This window comes from Nansenia antarctica (assembly GCF_963989245.1).
Source record: "Nansenia antarctica genome assembly, chromosome: 2".
NCBI classification, from domain to species: domain Eukaryota; kingdom Metazoa; phylum Chordata; class Actinopteri; order Argentiniformes; family Microstomatidae; genus Nansenia; species Nansenia antarctica.
The window spans coordinates 65,741,514-65,763,089 of record NC_137675.1 but is presented as its reverse complement, the minus strand read 5'-3'; the positions used below and the strand labels follow the sequence as shown (position 1 = coordinate 65,763,089).

The window sequence follows — 21,576 nt, the reverse complement described above, 5'->3', positions numbered from 1 at the left end:
TTTCTTTGGTCTGTGTGAGTGTGTACGTGCGTGTGTGCGTGCGTGCGTGCGTGCGTGCGTGTACCTATGCTCGCTCGCTCGCGTGTGTGTGTGTGTGTATGTGTGCATCTGTGTAGTACGTATACATTTCCGTTAATTTCCAGCCATGTTCTTGCAGCCAGCTCTCTTTGAAAACCCCTCCTCCCCCACTCTGTCCTACACTCTATTATTTAACCTTTTCCACTTCTGCCCCATTTTCTCTCACAAACTCTCTTCCACCTCCTCCCTTTCTCCCTCCCTCCCTCCCCATTTCTTGGAGTATTGCATTTTAAAAAATTCATTTCGTTTTTTTTTCCTTTTTTTATCTACCGTATTATACATTATGCTCTTTCCTCTCCACTCTATATGTATCTATTTTTCTATAATTGCCCAAACCAAATGCTTATTATCTCTTCATTACTCTCTTCCCCCCTTCTCTACCTGCGTCTCCAGGCATCGCCTCGTTCCAGTGCTTGTCTGCCCCGGTCGTGTGGAACCCTCGGGGACCTGACCTCAGTAACTGCACCTCCCCCTGGGTCAACCAGGTGGTCCAGAAGGTGAGACCTCCAACCATCCCTGTAGCCAGGCTCTCTCACCCTGCCTGACTCCCTCTGTCCCTGTGTCCATCATCTCCAGACCCATTACCATGTCTCCCAGGCTCCTAGGCTCGCCCGATCATCAGAACACCATTACCATATCACTGAGGTGTTCCTCATTAGAATAGCCACTCTTTAAACTATGCCCTGTGTTAAATGCATCCACTTAAATGCTTCCAGCCTGCTAGTCCTCTTGGCTACTCCACATTCAGCTGCAAGCCAGTAAGGTCATGGTACTGCCAAGTGATGGTGTATATATTGTTGTTTTTACTGTGCAACCTAAACATACAACTCTACCAGCATGACCACACAAACCCCTCAGTCTGTGGTAGCATCCAAACATCATCTGGGCATCATCATAACTCATAGACAAACTGGACAGAAGCTTGCTTTATAGCCATGTATATAGCCATATCTCTTTTAATGTGCGAATTTGTGTGTGTGTGTGTGTGTGTGTGTGTGTGTGTGTGTGTGTGTGTGTGTGTGTGTGTGTGTGTGTGTGTGTGTGTACTAGATAAAGAGTGGTGAGAATGCCGCTAACATAGCCGGGGAGCTGGTGAACCACACACGTGGGAGGATCCACGCTGGAGATGTCAGCTCGTCTGTGCGTCTGATAGAGCAGCTGCTGGACATACTGGACTCCCAGCTCCAGGCCCTGAGACCAGGCAACAAGGAGTCAGCAGCCCGCAATTACAACAAGGTACTCAACACACACACACACACACAGACACACACAGGCACACACACACACACACACACACACACACACAAACACACAGAGACACACAGCGACACACACAGACACATATACACACACAAACACACAGCGATACACTGACACACGCACACACCCACACGCCATTGATTTGCACATTAAATGAGATACGGGAAAGATTAGCAGATGTTCTTTTAGAATACAAACACTAACAACCCAGTATATGTCACTTTTTAATTGCAGTTGTTTGGCTTCACTCTCACACACTGCACACTGTTGGAATGGTAATTTCTCATCTCTGGTTTCTCCTCTATCAGCTCCAGAAGAGAGAGAGGACCTGTCGGGCTTACATCCAGGTAACTCTTCCCCTTTTATCTCTCTCCTTCATATGTAGAATATCTTCCCCAGTCTCTGGAGTGGTCGTGTTTTGTGACTTTGAATAATGTGCAAAAGATAAACCCTTGCTTGTGGTAGACTGTGTGGGTATATCATTCATTTCTTTAGCCTGTGGTAGAAATGTTGTGTGTTCAGTACGATATGATTTATGTTGCCTGTGGTGTTGTGTATTCTGTGTATACTGTAATATTTCTAGTTTACGGTGGAGTGCGATGTGAACTGTATGTGTAATCACTCCCGGCAGATATGCATTTAAATGTGTGCGTGTGATATTTCCTGAAGGCTGCTGGTTGCTTGTAGTTGTTTTCTGTTTTTTTCTGACTCTCATAGTCTATCTCTGAAATATTGGTCAGAGTAATGGAAATGGAAAATAATATTTCTCTGACATTACAGTATCTTGGCTGCGTTGCAATGATTATGCTGTTGGTACTTGTGCCGTGCCTGTGTGTTCTTTTCACTCCAATATCTCTGGCTAGGAGAGAGGGTAATTGTATTGAAATGAAATGGCACACTGTCTATATTATTTCATATAGAACCCTATATTTAGCAGCGTGTGTGCTGTTTAACCTGCCTGTGTTATTTCATACCAGACCGTCTCATCTCTAGTGCCCATGTGGCAAGCGGGCTATGTCGTGTGGAACTAGACTGCCTCTTTTTTACATTGGTTACAGTGTCGTTTAACGTAACGACATTCATAGACAGTCAGTACCGGGGTGCTTCCTCTTTAGTACGAGGGAGAGTACGTCCTCGTAGCGTGCGGAGCGTTATAAAACTTCAGTGCTCTCTCTTCCACCGAGGAATCCAGAATCAACGCATGCATTTTTTCTCTACATTTTTGAGAGGCCTGTTCAGGAGAATTACGCAATTAATCATGCAAGCCTCTCTAATAAATTGGAGTCGATAAAATCGAAACTGCTATTAGATAAACTGTAAATCTAATGCAGAGCTGTTGTAAGCCAGATTTAAAGCAGTGGTAAATGGAATGTAAATCGGCGGCGAGGGTGATTTAGAGTGGTAGTAAACCGTTGCGCCCCTTGTGTTTGCCAGGCGGTAGTGCAGACGGTGGACAACCTGCTGCGTACAGAGGCTCTGGATGCGTGGCAGGACATGAACACCACAGAGCAGGCCCACACCGCCACCATGCTATTGGACGTGCTGGAGAAAGGAGCCTTCCTATTGGCCAACAACATGTACGGCAACCGTTTCACCGACCGAGCCCCCAACATCGGTAAGAGGATGAAGAATGTATATTTGTTGTGAGAGGAAGAAGAAATATTTGTACGTGTACACCTTTGAAATTGCGTATTCATCAGCATGTCAACTTAGCAGTAACCCTGATGTATTGTGTGTGTGTGTGTGTGTGTGTGTGTGTGTGTGTGTGTGTGTGTTTGTTCCTTCAGATCTGGAGGTGCACGTGTTGAACACAGAGATGGACCTCCAGGACTTGTCCTTCCCTCAGAACTATGCCAGCGACAGCACCATCCAGCTCTCCGCCTCCACGGTCAAACAGTACAGCCGCAATGGTCAGTGGCACAATCTCATCATGGTCAATTCCCCCCACCCCCTCCTCTCCCCCGAGATGATCACGATCACACAGCCTCTGCCTGCACCCACTCAATGTTCCTATTTGCATTTCCATTGCGAGCCTTAAAACAATCTGCATGCAGTTGCCTAAGTTATTGGTTCATAATAATAGGCTAATCAGATTAACAAAAGCGCTGAGACAATTCCTTTCTTGATGGTTTCTTAACGGCGGTCTTAATAGAATAGCTGGAGAGGCGTGTAGATGACTATCATCCCCAGCCTGACAGAGCAATCTCAGCACTCCCTCTCCCTTCTCCTCCCTATTCCGCTCTCTCGCTCCGTCTCTCCGCCATCTTATCCCCCTCTCTCATCTCTCCCGCTTCACACCCCCTCCGTCTATCCCTCGCTCCTTTCCTCCTCTCTTTCCTAGCCCCCAACCGCCCCCCACCCCCCTCCCCCCTTTTTTCTGTTTTCTGTCTAGGCTCGGCTCTGCAGTGGGAACGAGATTAGAATGATTGAAACAAACGCACATGAAATATTCATATGGAATAATAAGAGATCTGTGAATGCTTGAGGGATGAATGTTCCATTGCCCTCCACATTAAATCTCCCTCTTTTCCACCAGTCAAAATGAAACGGTCCTTACCATCATTCTAACCTTCACTAACTCTCTCTCTCTGTCTCTTTCTCTCTCTCTCTGTCACTCTCTCGCTCTCCATCTCTGCCTCTCCCTCACCATTTCCATATTATGGACCGCATCTCACTATTTCTGTCTTTTCTCTCTCTCCCACTGTCTGTTTGCTTCTCCCTCCCTCTCTCTCTCTCTCTCTCTCTCTCTCTCTCTCTCTCTCTCTCTCTCTCTCTCTCTCTCTCTCTCTCTCTCCCCCCCTTCCTTCCCCTCCCCAGGCCAAGTGAAGGTGGTGTTTGTGTTGTATAAGAACCTGGGATCCTTCCTCTCCACTGAGAATGCTACAGTGAAGATGGAGGTGGAGCCGGGTCCAGGGTCAGGGCCAGGGGGGCGGGGCCTGGCTGTCAACTCCCATGTCATCGCTGCCTCCATCAATAAAGAGTCCAGCAGAGTGTTCCTCACTGAGCCTGTGGTGTTCACTCTCAAACACCTGCAGGTACCTGGAAACACACTATGTCCATCTATGGTACACATACTAGTACTGTACACACACACACACACACACACACACACACACACACACACACACACACACACACTGTACTTGCCGTACTGTACTCAGCATTTCAAAGCTGTACATATACAATTTTGTCTACACTATCATGTCATTGCACTATATCACTATTTGCACTGGTGGTTAGATGCTTAACTGTGTTTCGTTGTCTGGTACTTGTACACTGCAATGACAATGAAGTAGAATCTAATCTACGAAATCTAATCTAATCACTAATCACTAATCACACACACACACACACACACACACACACACACACACACACACACATTAGCCTTGATTTCCAGGCTTTCCAGACAATGTTCCGTTACACATTCAAACAAGAATCACCATATTACCATATTTTCCAACTCCTTCCCTTTTTTTCCTCATTCTTTCCCTACCTCGCTTCTCTCTCCTCCCCTAGTTGGAGAACCACTACAGCCCAAACTGTTCTTTCTGGAACTACTCAGAGCGTTCTATGATGGGCCAATGGTCATCCCAGGGCTGCAGACTGCTGGACACCAACGGCACACACACCACCTGTTCCTGCAGCCACCTCACCAACTTTGCAGTGCTCATGGCACACCACGAACCTGATGTATGTATTCCAGCGATTCCCAACCTATGGGCCGCGGCCCTCTCCTGGTCAGCGAGAGTACTGCAAGTGGGCCGCCAAATCATGGGCAAAATAATTTTTTTATAATAGTTTTTTTTTACAAAAACTTTTTAATTTAAAAAATACATCCATGGTACTGTATTTTTTTCTTTAAAAACCTTCAAAAATGCATCATCAGTGTTTGTCCAGGTAGGCTACCTGGTGGGCGGAGCTGGAGCCCTATCAGGCGGATATGGGGCAGCTGGCCCCTGGCCTGAGCTAGATTCAGTGGTGTAGTCTAGTTTTTTCTAGTGGGTATACTGTGATTTTTCCCTCCCAGCTTCATGCTCACCCGTCCCAGAGCGACGTGTCCTGGTGCGACACCCGTCCCGTAGCGACACCCCATAAGCACCACCATACTCACTTATGCATACAGTATGCATCTACACATATATGAGAGCATTCTGAACGACTGGTTATGTGTTTACAAACATTTCAATTTATTATAAACAAAACTTTAACAACCAATGGCATTTACAGCAGGGGGTGGACTGATTTTCTACTGTTTAGTGTTAATCACCATCACTATGTACTCTCAGCTTAAATGCAAGAAAGAAAGAACTGTTACAAGAACTGCCACAAGAACTGCTACAAGAACTGCCACAAGAACTGCTACAAGTCAAACGCTTCAAATAAGAAAAAAACAAACAGCCTGGTAGTCTACAAAGCTTTCCAAATATGCTTGTACTCGGCCATCTGAGGTTTGCATTGCCTCCTTGCTTGTGTGGCAGAACGATGGCTTCTCAACCATGTTGTGATGTACTTCCTTGGCTCAAAAAGTCTTACAGGGGGCCCATTGATGCTGATCATCATCAAATGACTGACATTGGACAACAACAGTGTAGATCTCTTGTCCGTGCATATATTGTTCATGAGACTGAAGCCCCTTTCACATTCGGCAGTGCTGCAAGGGATGGTCTGCATGCATCGTATGAGTGGCTTTAGGCTTTCAGGCTCACTGTCTGGGTGCTCAAGGAAATCTCTCATACCATTAACTGCTTGCGCTTCACAACGATTGAACCGCCTGCACAGTCGCTTTACCTGTGTCTCACCATGCCGTATGCCAGGTGTTGATGGCCAGTTTCCTGTATCCAGAACATTGAGATCAAGAAGCATTTCACCTTCAAATGAGAGGCGCTTCTCCATGTTGTTGATCAGACTTTGGAGGAACTGCTTTGCATTGATTGGTGTGAGCTTTGCATTTGACTCCAGGGGAACTGATCCCAAATGTCCCAAACCCAGTGCTGTCAGTGCCTCCTCTGTTTTCTCTCCTGGGGTGTCTTTGAATGTTGCCAGCACTCTGATGGTGCGCTTCAGAAGCTGGTTTGCTCTCAAGAGTGTGGTTGAATGGGCCTGGAGTTGCTGAGATAGGGTTGCAAGTTCAGACAGTGCATCATACATGAGTCCAAGGTCACACAGGAATTCCTTGCTTTGCATACGACGTGCCAGGCCTCTGTAAGTTTGTCTCTCTTTGCTGTTTCTTGTTTGGTCTTCTGCAGCATTTTCAAAGTGCCTGTTGAGTGCTTCATACGACCTCCACACAGCCTGTACAGAACGGAAGCTGCTGGCCACCCATCGTGTACTTAAAACTCTGCCAATTTTCAGGACTTGAGCCCACTTCTTGTGCTGCTTCCAGAAGCTCCCGTGAATTTTTATTAGATTGACTGTAGAGATTGTGGATCTTCTCCATGAACGCTTTGAAGTGGTTGATTGCCTGAACCTCATCCACAGCATCAGATACAGCCAGTTCCAAACGGTGGTTCATGCAGTGCCATGTGAAGAGGTTAGGGTACCTTGCAGTCAGCCTGGTTGCCACACCAGACTTCTTGCCTAACATGACACTTGCTCCATCAGAAATAAATGAGACCCAGTTCTTTTGAAGCCACTCTTCACTGAAGCCTGCAATGTCCAAACAGCTCAGTAGAGCTTCTTCTATGCCCTCTGCCCTTTGGCTCTCCAGCTCAACCAGCTCCAGGAACAACAATTCAGGAGTAGCTCCATCTACTGAGGCTTTCAGGCTGACAATCATGGCAGATTTGTGGCTGAGAGATGTAGCCTCGTCAATGAGAACAGACAACTTGCTTGAAGATGACACAAGACTGTGAACAATTTTTTTCTGCATCTCTTTTGCTATATGTTCCACAATTGTTGTGGAACTGTACCTTGAGTGCAGACTAGTACCCATGTTGACACCATTTTTTTCCTGAAGCTCAATGAGATCATCATGGTCAGTGAAAGGTCGGTTCATCTTTGCAAGATAGTATGCTGTTCTGAATACAGCATCTGTCTCAGCCAACACAGTCTCTGACACAGCTCTCACCAAATTTCCAAGCAAATCCTGTCCACCCTTTTCAGTGAGCTCCTGGGCTATTGCGTGTGCCCTGGACGTCTCATGTCGTCGAATCTTGTTCCTCAAAGAGGTCAGAGCCGTTGATCTGTCTGTGTTTAAAGACTGGATCTTAAAGGACACCCACTCCTCAGATATGGACACTCTTTTTTCTGTGAGGATGGCAGTTGATTTTATGGACCTGCAAATAGCACAACCTGGAAGTAAACAAAACCACGACTAATTAGCATCATCATACACGTTTTGTATCTACATTAGCAATAACATCTGCTGAACAGGGCCAACATTTTAATTAAATTAAATCTAAAGTATTTAATAAACTGTTTACAATCTTCACACCATGGCTAGCAAATGCTTGAAAAGCAGATGAAAGGAGGAAAACATTACACTCTTTCAATAGCTAATTATCTGACAACTATTGATAACTAACATTACAATATAGTAATTGAATGGTAAATGTCTTAAATTAATGCACATTAAAGATGACCCTGAATTAACTCTCATTTGCATAGTCATTGACTTTATGAATGTCAATTGTTTATATCAGCTTTGCCTTTTCATGTGTGCTGATATTACCTAATTTTCTGTCCCTCCACTGTAACCAAGGATGCCTTCTTTTAAATTCCTTAGCCTGACTTTCAGTCCACAAGGCTGGCCAGGAGTTCTCAGTTGTCTCATCGTCTGAAACAAGGAGATATAAACATCATATTCTGTTTGTTTTCTACTGCACACAGACACACACGCACATGCGCACACACACACAGTATCTAAGTTCTCTCTCCCCTTCCCCCGCATTCATTGATCCATCATCACACTACTATTCTGACAGAGAATAACTATACAGAGAATATTAACGCAGCTAACGTTAGTGAAGTTAGCTAGCTAGTTCTAGATACAATTCAATATACCAACAATAATACCCTGCTGTTACGGTTTACGTTAATGATAACGCATATCATATGGTACTTTCACTTACCACCAGGTGACGTTACGATGGCATCGTGTTGGTGCTGGATAGCATTAGCCTCATCATCTGGCTCTTTTTCTGTAACACTAACATTCATGTCAGTGTCAGTGTCACCAGAAGCGGCAGTAGCTTCAGGGGAAGGCTTACTAAAACACTCAAAAAGTGTCGTTTGCTTTCGCTTCATATCTGGGAAGTTTTGAAAGTTCTGTCACAATAAGCGTTATGGTGCGGCTGCGGCACAGGTGTGTATTTGGTACAGCTGAGCTAGCGGAGTGGTTAGGCACGACGGGTAAAATATACAAACGCGGAGTAATACAAGATGTGTCAAGATTCCAGTTAGCCGGCCCGTGCGTATGGATATTTGTACGGCTGGAACTCAAACTGACCAATAGAGACATGAATGGACCGGATCTATCTGTTGTATATAACACCGTTACGTATCCTCGCGTATTTTTAAGTGGGTATATGTAATCTCGCGCATTTTTAAGTGGGTATACGCAAATCCTTGGCCATTCCTAGTGGGTATACGCAAATCCTTGGCCATTCCTAGTGGGTATACGGCGTAGTCCCGCGTATCACGTAGACTACACCACTGGCTAGATTACTCTTCCTGCTACGACTGGTGGATTGATGATTCACTTGCTTAGTCAAATGTATTGATTGTAAATCACTTTGGAATAAGGCGTCTGCTAAATGCCAAAAATGTAAATGTAATGTAAGCTGGCACGGCCCCCTGGTTTTGCTTAAAAGAGGCTCCAGTCTCCAGCCTCCAGCTCTCTCGCTCCACCAGCACCATTTATTCATTTGTTATGTTACTTTACACAATACAACACCCTTCTCACCATACTTCCCGTTGCATTCACTCACTTACACTACTGACATACTGACTATCATACCTCATTGGATTATTGTCTTAATTTGCCTAAGTTGTCTTTATTAAATTCTTAATGTTATATCGTTTATATGGTGTGTGTCTCCCTTTTTGTTATGTGTCTCCCTTTTTGTTAAAAAGCCAGGTCGTAACACACACATACACACACTCACACACACTCACACACACACACACATACTAACACACACAAACACCTTCTCGGTCTGTCTGTCTGTTTTTAATTTCCTTTTCTTTTTTCTATCTGCCTTTCCCTCACTCGCACACACACATAGTAGCACCACACACGCACACACAAACGCACACTTACAAATTCATGTCCTGCAACTCGAGCTGACATTCAGTTGAATTTGAATGTCATGTATTTTTTCAGGATGTCTTGTCTCTTGTCTCAACATTTTAGCTTCCTGAATTTATTTACAAATATTAAAAAAGGCTACCTCCCTCTTGCTCTCCTTCCCTCCCTCCCTCTCCCATCTCTTTCTCCCCCGCCCCTCTCCTGCCACCTCTCTTTTCCACATCCCATTACCCCCCCCCCCCCCCCCCCACCCACACACACACCTCTCCTCTCCATCTCTCACACCCCTCCACACATCTCTTACTTCCCCACATCTCTCAACCACACTTCCCTCTTCGGCGTCTCAGTACCCGGGGCGGATGCACGAGCTCATCCTGTTTGTGATCACCTGGGTGGGCATCGTCATCTCCCTGGTGTGTTTGGCTATCTGCATTTCCACCTTCTGCTTCCTGAGGGGCCTGCAGACGGACCGCAACACCATCCACAAGAACCTCTGCATCAACCTCTTCATCGCCGAGCTCCTCTTCCTCATCGGCATCAACAAGACCCAGTACCCTGTGAGTATTGACAAGTCCAGGCCGGTGACACATGCAATGGTGTCTATCATGGACCAGCTTGGTCAATCCTTTCATCTTTCTCCTTTCATCTTTATCCACACAATACAAAAAAGCCTTGGCTGAAGTGAGTCTATTCCTGTCCTTTCCTGTAGCTCACCCAGCTTTGCTCTTTTTTTTTCATCTCCTTTTCCTTATTTCCTTTCTCTCCCTCTCTACCCTTTCTCTCTCCTCTCTCCTCTCCTCTCCTCTCCTCTCCTCTCCTCTCCTCTCCTCTCCTCTCCTCTCCCCAATCTATCTATCTATCTATCTATCTGCCTGTGCTGTCCTCAGATTGCCTGTCCCATCTTTGCTGGTCTTCTGCACTTCTTCTTCCTGGCTGCCTTCTCCTGGATGTGTCTGGAGGGCGTGCAGCTCTATCTGATGCTGGTGGAGGTGTTTGAGAGCGAGTACTCCCGCAAGAAGTACTACTACCTGTGTGGCTACTGTTTCCCCGCACTGGTGGTGGGCATCTCAGCCGCCATAGACTACAGGAGCTATGGGACCAAGAAAGCGTACGTGTGAAGCCAGTCCTTTTTCACCTGCAGATTGGGAAGCAGGATTATGCTATTCCCTCTAGCAGTGAATGTAATATAAAGCAACGTGTGAAGTAGCTCACTCATCCTCAATGGAATGGGTTTCCGTACGGTGTTAGCCAAAGCCTGATGATTAGCCTCTATAAAACAATCCTCTGAGACAGGGGAATTTGCTGTGTGTCTGTGTGTGTGTGTGTGTGTGTGTGTGTGTGTGTGTGTGCGCGTGCGTGCGTGCGTGCGTGCGTGCGTGTGTGTGTGTGGGGGTATGTGCGTGTATGCATGCGTGTCTGTGTGTGCCCGTGGGTTTACAGTATGTTTAAAATGTCTCATATAACTCATTCTATTCCTGTGTCCCTCCATAGATGTTGGCTGCGGGTGGATAATTACTTCATCTGGAGTTTCATTGGACCTGTGTCCTTTGTTATTATGGTAAATCACAAGACAATTTTCGTTTGTACGTTTATTAGGCAGCTCTTGCCCCAGACCCAGAGAGTTTTCATGGAGTCCACTTATTGTTTGACGGAGGTGTCTGTCTGTCCTCTTTTCCCCAGTTAAACCTCATATTCCTCATGATCACCTTGCACAAGATGATCCGCAACTCCTCCGCCCTCAAACCTGACTCCAGTCGCCTGGACAACATCAAGTGAGTCCCTCTCTGAGGAGTCAAAGTCTCTGAATTGATCATTTGAGTGATTTGGACGTGAGACATACAAGAAGTCAGTATAGATCGATTCAAGATGGCGGCGCGCTCGGTCGCGAGGCTGGGGGATCTCCCAAAATCGGTGCTTTTAAGTGTTTCTAAGTACATTTGTATGTACTTTTTTATTTTAATACTCATAGGGAACGGCTGTGTAAATAGTACATACAGCAGACTAGACTTACTAGAAGTTGGTGCGCAAAACGAGAGGACTGTAACAACGGAATTCTTGAAACAACAGCAGATCCCACTCGACATCGCTCGGACACCGGGTGAAAAATGGTACGCTATCCCAACCCTCAGGCGCAAACGTCGGCGTCGAGACCGTAAGCAACGCCGAGGACAAAGGGGAGGCCTGCTAGCTAGGCTAAAGAGGAGCCCGAATAAGCCTGCTTTGCCGAGTATATTCCTATCCAACGTCAGGTCTCTGGCTAACAAGATGGACGAATTGAGACTGCAGGTCGCTACTAACAACACCGTGGGAGATAGCTGTGTGATTGTTCTCACGGAGACCTGGCTAAATGACACCATCTTGGACTCCGCGGTCGGGTTGGAAGGACGGACCCTACACCGGGCGGACCGGACGCTGCTTAGTGAGAAGACGCGAGGAGGCGGCCTCATTATATCTACGAAGGACAGCTGGTGCTTAAACACAAAAACTGTAAGTAGCCACTGCTCCCCAGACCTGGAATACTTGACTGTTAAATGCCACATACCTCCCGAGGGAATTCAACGCAGTGTACATTACATGTGTTTACATACCGCCGAGCGCGGTTGGTAGCTTAGCATTGGCGCGGCTATATGACGTCATCAGTAGTGGACTGAGCGCGGACCCTCAAGCCGTACACATCATCGCGGGAGATTTCAATCATGCTGACCTGAAGGTAGTACTACCGAAGTTCTATCAGCATGTTAAATGTGCAACAAGAGGAGAAAAGACACTGGATAAGGTATACACCAACATCAAGCTTGCTTACAAGGCTAGACCGCTAGCTCATCTAGGCATGTCTGACCATGTGTCAATCCTCCTGATCTCAGCCTACACTCCCATGAGGAAAAGTGCTCCTATCACCACTAAGACTGTCAGAACCTGGCCAGCAGGGTCCGCTCCACTGCAGATCTGCCTGAATGACACCTCATGGCAGGAATATGAGCATGAGGACCTGGAACAGTTCACGTCGTCGGTTCTGAACCACATAGTGAACTGCACCAACTCAGCCACCGTGGACAAACGGGTCCGGGTCTACCCCAACACGAAGCCATGGATGACTGGGAAGGTCCAAAAACTGATCAAGGAGAGGGACAACGCCTTCGCAGGGAAGGGCACACTGCTGTACAGCACCACCAGGGCTAACCTAAAGCGCGGCATCCGGGAGGCCAAGGCAGACCACAGAGAGAAGATTGAGGAATGCTTCCTGAGCAACGACTCCAGGCGGGTGTGGCAGGGGGTTCAGCACATGACAAACTTCAGAGCCAACAGGCTCACAGCCGCGGAGGACGACCCCCTGTTGGCGGAAAAGCTGAACTCCTTCTACGCCCGGTTCGACGAGGGGCGAACGGAGGTAACCACAACACAAACACCACTCTCTCCAGCTCTCAGCAGCCTCACCCTCACAGAGCATGAAGTGAGACGCGTGCTGAAGGCGGTGGACCCCAGGAAAGCCTCAGGGCCGGATGGCGTCCTGGGACGGGTGCTGAGGGACTGCGCCGACCAGCTGGCCGGGGTTTTCACCAACATCTTCAACCAGTCCCTGTCCAAGGCCACCATCCCACCCTGCCTGAAAACCTCAACTATCATCCCAGTCCCGAAGAAAAGCACGGTGAGCTGCCTAAACGACTACCGCCCGGTGGCACTCACACCAATCATCATGAAGTGCTTCGAGAAACTAGTCCGGGCCCACATAGTCACACGCCTCCCGCCCAACCTGGATCCATACCAGTTCGCCTACAGAGCCCACAGGTCCACAGAGGACGCCATCGCGACGACTCTCCACTCCACTCTATCCCACCTGGAGAGGGGAAACAGCTACGCGAGACTGCTCTTTGTGGACTTCAGCTCTGCCTTCAACACCATCCTTCCAGACAGGCTAGTGACCAAACTACTAGACCTGGGTCTATCACACTCTATATGTGCATGGATCAAGGACTTCCTGTCTGACCGCCCCCAGAGGGTGCGGGTGGGCTCCCACACCTCCACAGCCCTCAGACTCAGCACTGGGTCCCCCCAGGGCTGCGTGCTAAGCCCCATCCTCTACAACCTCTACACCTACGACTTCACCCCCGTCCACCCCAGCAACTCCATCGTAAAGTTTGCAGACGACACCACCGTGGTGGGCTGCATCTCGGGGGGGGACGAGGCGGCGTACAGGGATGAGGTAGAGCAGCTGAGCAAGCTGTGCAAGGTTAACAACCTGCTGCTGAACCAGTCAAAGACCCAGGAAATCATCGTGGACTTCAGGAGGAAAAAATCTGAGGTCCAGCCCCTGCTCATCGACGGAGGGAGCGTGGAGAGAGTCTCAACCCTCCGATTCCTTGGGGTGCACATACAGGATGACCTGTCCTGGAAGAATAACACAGCAGCCATCATCAAGAAGGCACAACAGCGGCTCTTCTTCCTGAGAGTCCTCAGGAAAGACCACATCGGACAGGAGATGCTGGTGGCCTTCTACCGCTGCGCAGTGGAGAGCATCCTCACCTACTGCATCTGCAACTGGTTCTCCAGCTGCACAGCCGCAGAGAGGAATGCGCTACAGAGAGTCGTGAGATCGGCCCAGAAGATCACCGGCGCCCCCCTCCCCTCTCTGGAAGAGCTGTACAACACACACTGCCTCTGGAAGGCCTCCAAGATCTCCAGAGACCCATCCCACCCTGGGTACGAACACTTTGCTCGGCTGCCCTCGAACAGGCGGTTCAGGACCATGTTCGCAAGGACAAACAGACTGAAGCTCAGCTTCTACCCCAGGGCCATTCAGGCCCTGAACACAGCAAAGACCAAGGTTCTGGGCCCTGGACAGTCTGGACGGATTGATGGCAGCTGCTGGATTGAAATCAGGTGTAGTGCTGAGGCACAAATGTGTACATTTCAAGCCTGCAAACTGCGACACTTTAAATGAATGTGCAATAACACTATGTGCAATATGACAACCGTAGGGTACATAAGGTTCAGAGAATAGGAAATGTTAGAATAGGTATAGCATAGCATAGAGTCACGGAAGCCCTCCACTCTGCCCAAGCTTCCTCCCTCTCCTCTGTTCTCATTCTCCTTGACCTGTCTGCTGCCTTCGACACAGTCAATCACCAGATCCTTCTCTCCATCCTCTCAGACCTGGGCATCTCTGGCACCGCACACTCCTGGTTTTCTTCCTACCTGGCGGGCCGCTCCTACCAGGTGACCTGGAGAGAATCGCTATCTTCTCCACGAACCCTCTCCACTGGAGTTCCCCAGGGTTCCGTCCTAGGGCCCCTACTCTTCTCCCTCTACACCAAGTCTCTTGGCTCGGTAATCTCTTCACATGGGCTCTCCTACCACAGCTACGCAGACGACACTCAACTCTTCCTGTCCTTCCCCCCGTCTGATGTACACGTGGCAACCCGTATCTCAGCATGTCTCGCTGACATTTCAACTTGGATGGCTGACCACCATCTCAATTTCAATCTTAACAAGACCGAGCTCCTCTTCATCCCCGGGAAAGCCTGCCCTCTCCAAGACTTCTCCATCACAGTGGAGAACTCTACTGTAACCCCCTCCCTGACAGCCAAGAACCTTGGAGTGATCCTGGATAACCGACTATCCTGTGCGGAGAACATTGCAGCAACGGCTCGCTCCTGCAGATTCCTCCTCTACAACATCAGAAGGATACGACCATTCCTTACCAGAGAGGCAGCGCAACTCTTGACCCAGGCACTGGTCATCTCCCGCCTGGATTACTGCAATGTACTCCTGGCTGGGCTCCCCGCTTCAGCCATTAGACCTCTGCAGCTCATCCAGAATGCTGCTGCCCGGCTGGTATTCAACCTCCCCAAATACTCGCATGTCACCCCTCTCCTTCGCACCCTGCACTGGCTCCCGATAGCAGCTCGCATCAGATTCAAGACCCTGGTGCTTGCATACCAGGCAGCTAAAGGGACAGCCCCTGCCTACCTGAAGGAAATGGTAACCCCCCAAACCCCTGCCCGCTCACTCCGTTCCTCCACCTCGGCTGGCCGACTGGCCCCACCTCCTCTACACAGCAGTCGGGCTGCCCGATCACGTCTCTTCACAACACTGGCTCCCCGCTGGTGGAATGAGCTCCCCACGGCTGTCAGAACGGCAGAGTCACTACCCATCTTCCGTCGTAGACTGAAGACCCATCTCTTCAGGTTACATCTTAACTGCTCCTCCTGAGTCATCTTCTGACCCTCACCACTACGTCTCCTAAAGACACCCGCTTTCCCCTTTACTGTGTCCCTAAGAACTTCTACTGCCCCCCTTGTACTGTTTCTCAGTTTCTCCAGTAATAAAAAATAAAAATTAAAAATTAAAAAATTAAATAAAAAAAACGTTTTAGTAGAAGGCGATAATAGGGAGAAGGTTTTTCCTTCTATCAGTGGCCCCGGGCCCGAGCTAGAGTACTCTTCCTGCAACGAATAGTGGACTGCTGATTCACATGCTTAGTATTCAAATGTATTGATTGTAAGTCGCTTTGGAATAAGGCGTCTGCTAAATGCCAAAAATGTAAATGTAGAGTACAGCACAGTGTTTTATTTGTATAGTATAGTATAGTGGATAGTGTACATAGCCTTTATTTATGTAAACCAGCTCCTTTCCCTTCTTGTTTTTTTAGTTTTTTTTTTCCTAGCACCAGGGGAGCCCCCCCCTCCCAAATTTCGTTGTTTGGTACCTGTACTATATCAATGACAATAAAGACCATTCATTCATTCATCATTCATATAGTATGTGAGCACGGGTTAAGGCTTATAAGGGGTGAATAGCAGTGGTGGGAGTCTCTGTGAGAGGTGTGTGATGAGTGATGCTAAGCTAACGTTAGGGTCGGTCTCTCCCCCTCCTCAGGTCCTGGGCTTTGGGGGCGATCGCCCTGCTCTTCCTCCTGGGTCTGACCTGGGCCTTTGGTCTGCTCTTCATCAACGAGAACACGGTCATCATGGCCTACCTCTTCACCACCTTCAATGCCTTCCAGGGCATGTTCATCTTCATCTTCCACTGTGCCCTGCAGAAAAAGGTTAGCTATCCATCACTCCCGTCTTCAGTAGACAGCTCTAAGAGCCAGGGAACTGGAAATGGAAGTCCACAGCCCTACTCCGTTGACAGGTTCAGAGTGAGTGCAGAGTGTATTTGGTGCGTTACTGGAGAACTATTAAAGAGCCTGTCGCAGCCTTGCTCTATTGCAGCCCCAAAGTGAGTATAGTTAAGTGTGTTGAGTGTGTGTGTGTGTGTGTGTGTGTGTGCGCGTGTGCACGTGTGCGCGTGTGCGCGTGTGCGTGTGTGTGTGTGTGTGTGTGTGTGAGTTTATGTGCGCGAGCATAACGATTCCAGCGCCCCTGTTCTCTTGTTCCAGGTCCATAAGGAGTACAGTAAGTGTCTGCGCCACTCTTACTGCTGCAGCCGTACCTCCACAACCAGCTCCCACGGCTCTCTGAAGAACTCTGCCCTGCGGACGAACAACCGCTACTACACCGGCAGCCAGGCACGCCACGCTGCCGCCCACAGACAGGTCAGCTGACACACCACATGTGTGACAGCAGCCGACCGAATGTTCTGACTTTTATTTCTGACTTCGACCTTGTTGAACATCAATGACACCCTCCCTCGTCAACTAACACAGCTTGCTTTGTGAGAACTGCTAACAATGTAAAGTAGGGTTATAGTTCGCTAGGTAGTAGTGGGGATTACTCACCGAATCCATTGCATTGCAATATTTTCGGCTTGACTCGCGAGTGTGTCGTTTATTTTCAACAACGTTGACATTTATTTACATTCTACAGAATAAAAGTCCAAACATTTTGATTGGTTGCCGACTTGGTCCCCCTTTCACCAGCTGCCGTCTCATATACTGTAGTAATACACAGGGCCATGGCTATGCATGCACATAATATACACACATGCACATACACACACACAACACACACACACACACACACACACACAGACTTATTGCAAAACAATTGCATGAAAAATAAGAGTCATTTCTGTATTGATCCTTTATTTAACCAGATAAGTCACATTGACATTTTCATCTCTTTTTCAAGTGAGCCCTGGCCAATCGGAGGCCTGGCCAGGTCACAAGGGTACACACGTTAACCAGTTTCCATACACATGGTTCTGTCTTGACAACACTCAGAGAGACACAGTCTTCACCATCCAACAAGCTATCACTGCACAATGTAATCAGAGGCTTTCATCTGACAATTGGATCAGGCTCCAATTATCGTCTCCTACGTTTCAATCAGATTTTGTTTACACAAGGGTATTAGCTTGTCGAGCAGTAGCTTGACTGTGCTATAGGTTCATACAGTAAGCTTATTTACTTGTTTCTTTGTTAACATGTAGCTTGTGTTTGTTTTTTCTTATAGTGTTCAATTCACTGAGCCTTGTACAGTTCTATATTTACCATGTGTCTGTCTATCTGTCTGTCTCATGTCACTGTGTGCATCTGCGTGTTTCAGAGTCGAATCCGCAGGATGTGGAACGACACGGTTCGGAAGCAGACGGAATCTTCCTTCATGGCGGGAGACATCAACAGTACCCCTTCACTCAACCGTGGTGAGCCCCCTGCCTTACCCTCTCTAATCACACACACACACACACACACACACACACACACACACGTGCACGGGCATGTGCGTGCCCACACGACACACACACACACACACACACACACACACACACACATACACACACACACACACACACACACACACACACACACACACACATACACACACACATTGATGGCATGCTCATCAGAACAGGAGGGTGAAGCACCACTGATTTTCTCGAAGGGAGGGCAGGGCGTTAGTGTACAGTGACATGAGCAACAGTCTGAGCAGCCAGTGGCGTCAGCACGGCAACCATCGCCATGGGGAACAAAATCACTAGGGGGAGAGGTGGGTTGGGTGAGGGGAGGGGGGTAGGTTGGGGAGGGGGGTATTTGACGATTATGACAAAGAGGCAGTCGCTAAATCAACCGTCACTCTTTATGGTAATTTCATCCATTTTGTTTTAATGAACTGATTACCGTGTGAGCGAGCAGGGGGTAATTAGTCTAATTGAGGAGAGTGACAGGCGGCAGGCTGGGTGGGGGGGGGGGGGGGGGTGAGGAGGGTGAGGTTGCGTTGTGGGGGTGTGGGCGCTTTTCCGGGACGTTCATCACAGCGAGGCAGCCAGAGACAGAGGGAGGTAGGGTGGGAGGGATCTGGATCACACAATAGCACATTCCTCAAAAGCAAACAAAACGTGCTGCTATAAGACTTTGATTTTCACTTGCATTTGACAAAAGTTTGACGTTGGCAGAAAAGTTAAAGACGGCATTGCCGTTCCGTTCGAGAGAGAGAGAGAGAGAGAGAGAGAGAGAGAGAGAGAGAGAGAGAGAGAGAGAGAGACTATCATGGAGCAATAATAATGGGACGGATGTGTGAGCGACACGCTGTCATTATCAGCGAGATCTCTTTGATTTTCCCCACTTCACTTCGTTATCAACTTCTCTCTCTCCAGACAATAGTGATGTGTCCGGGAGACAAGACGGGAAGCTACGCCATGCACACCGCCTCCCTCGCTTTCCCCCTGTCCTATTTTCTCTCCACACTTGTTTCTCTACAAACGTGTTTTCTTTTAATTATTGTTTTTTTTCGACAGCATAGTCCTCTGTGATTATTCCTTGACGGCTAATCCTGAGTAATTTGACGTTTGTGTGGAGAGAGGTGAGAGAAATACAGTGAATGAGAGAAAGATTGAGAGAGAGAGAGAGAAAGAGTGTGTGACTGCATCTCAAAGAGATAGACAGTAGAAGCAGCAGAAGAGGAGAGTAGGTAAATGACATTCTAGGAGTGAAGGCATGTTTCGTGGGGACGTGTACGGCTGTGTTAGTTTGAAATTCTTCTTTGTCAGGATTTTTTTTTCTTCTTTCTTTCTCCGTCTTTCCTTGATGAATAGTAGGAGCGAGACCTGAAGGGTGCACTTCGCCTTAGACCACTCTCCGTCATGCTGTCCTATTTTTAATTTCATGGCATTTCTATTTGACGGCCCGGGGCTGGAAGCATACATGGGCATTATAGCACATTCTGAATGTTCCATTTCTTTGAATTATATTTGTCTACCGGTGGCATTCGCATTTTACTGTGAAATGAACTGTGTTTCAATGACTGCACCCCCAGACTACATAATGGTATGCATTTATATTCCCTCTATGACTACAGTACATTGTAAGATACGGAAAAAAATATGAGTCCAAATGGCAACGCTCCAAACAGCACCTTTCCACTGCAATTGTACTTTACTCAAAGGTTACAATAGCAAGGCATAAACATTCAGGGGGAACACCGTGAAATGCATTACTCTGTGAACTATTACCATGACAAAAAATAACCCAGGCTATTTTAATAAACTGGAAATGTATTATGAGAGATGACTTTTCATTGACTACGATGCATATGTATATACTGTATGTGGTGGAAATGTGGTGTTTATTATTTGCAGTATATTTGTTTAAATGGTGTTACCATAATGGTCCAAATTACTCTGAAAGATATTTGTAGTAGATGTTGACAGTTTGTGATACTGTCTCCTCTTAGCCACCATGGGAAACCACCTTCTGACCAACCCAGTGTTACAGACACGCACCGGCACCTCTCCCTACAACACCCTACTGGCTGAAAGTTTCACTCCTCCCTCACCTGGGGTCTTCAACTCCACTGGTTAGTCCGGCTGTGTGTGTGTGTGTGTGTGTGTGTGTGTGTGTGTGTGTGTGTGTGTGTGTGTGTGTGTGTGTGTGTGTGTGTGTGTGTGTGTGTGTGTGTGTGTGTGTGTGTGTGTGTGTGTGTGTGTGTGTGTGTGTGTGTGTGTGTGTGTGTGTGTGTGTGTGTGTGTGTGTGTGTGTGTGTGTGTGTGTGTGTGTGTGTGTGTGTGTGTGTGTGTGTGTGTGTGTGTGTGTGTGTGTGTGTGTGTGTGTGTGTGTGTGTGTGTGTGTGTGTGTGTGTGTGTGTGTGTGTGTGTGTGTGTGTGTGTGTGTGTGTGTGTGTGTGTGTGTGTGTGTGTGTGTGTGTGTGTGTGTGTGTGTGTGTGTGTGTGTGTGTGTGTGTGTGTGTGTGTGTGTGTGTGTGTGTGTGTGTGTGTGTGTGTGTGTGTGTGTGTGTGTGTGTGTGTGTGTGTGTGTGTGTGTGTGTGTGTGTGTGTGTGTGTGTGTGTGTGTGTGTGTGTGTGTGTGTGTGTGTGTGTGTGTGTGTGTGTGTGTGTGTGTGTGTGTGTGTGTGTGTGTGTGTGCGCGTGCATGCGTGTGTCCCAATGCCAGTGCCTGTCAGCCTAATTCAGTAGAGAGAGAAGCCCTAGCCATCTGGCCATGTCTCTAATCCTGCCTTCTTGATATGAACGACCACAAATTGATTAAAAGTAAAGCCTCGTCTGTGACTGAAGGATATTTTGGGGACGGCTTCCCTTTTTGAGATTTTCCCCCAGAGTATATCGGTCACTCACACTCGTAGTGCTGTAATGCACATTCAGAAGCAGCCGACATCTCCCAATGTCCAGGGAGCGCCTCCGGCAGTGGATTTAAGTCATATACCAAGGTGTCTACGAGTGTGATGGGTTTATGTTTAAGATGCTCTGGTATTAGTACTGTATCCAGAGATACCCCGCCCCCCTCCAAATCCCCCCCGCCCCTCTCTCTCTCTCTCTCTCTCCTCCTAACTGAGAGCGTGCCAGCAGAGAGTAGCAGTCCGGGTGTCTGAAGCCTTGAAATGTAAGACAACGTCTCTGTTTAATATTTTAAACACTCTCTGCACAATGCGTCAGCCTGGCGGCCAAGGCCTCAGCAGCAGGGACATTTTTAGAACGCTTCTGGAGAGGAAGTAGGAAGAGTACTTCATTAGAATGTCTAATTAGCCTCCCCCCCCCCCCTCCACCATTGAAGAGCGTTGATTAAAACCATACTATGCATTAAAAATTAAAAC

At 47.8% G+C, this 21,576-nt stretch overlaps 1 protein-coding gene across 1 annotated transcript in view; it reads left to right on the top strand.

Moving 5' to 3' along the window:
- The window catches only part of adgrl1a (adhesion G protein-coupled receptor L1a), a gene marked incomplete at its 3' end in the record, with an annotated part of 112,727 nt that overhangs the window by 89,351 nt on the left and 1,800 nt on the right, over positions 1-21,576 (top strand). Inside the window, exons 11-25 of the mRNA XM_080524030.1 lie at positions 472-575; positions 1,129-1,314; positions 1,647-1,685; positions 2,773-2,953; positions 3,126-3,248; positions 4,156-4,373; positions 4,858-5,031; positions 9,937-10,146; positions 10,477-10,697; positions 11,081-11,147; positions 11,270-11,361; positions 16,466-16,634; positions 16,971-17,126; positions 18,079-18,175; positions 20,203-20,325. Of these exons, the coding sequence (XP_080380156.1) occupies positions 472-575; positions 1,129-1,314; positions 1,647-1,685; positions 2,773-2,953; positions 3,126-3,248; positions 4,156-4,373; positions 4,858-5,031; positions 9,937-10,146; positions 10,477-10,697; positions 11,081-11,147; positions 11,270-11,361; positions 16,466-16,634; positions 16,971-17,126; positions 18,079-18,175; positions 20,203-20,325 (2,160 nt within the window). The remainder of the gene's footprint in view (positions 1-471; positions 576-1,128; positions 1,315-1,646; positions 1,686-2,772; positions 2,954-3,125; positions 3,249-4,155; positions 4,374-4,857; positions 5,032-9,936; positions 10,147-10,476; positions 10,698-11,080; positions 11,148-11,269; positions 11,362-16,465; positions 16,635-16,970; positions 17,127-18,078; positions 18,176-20,202; positions 20,326-21,576) is intronic.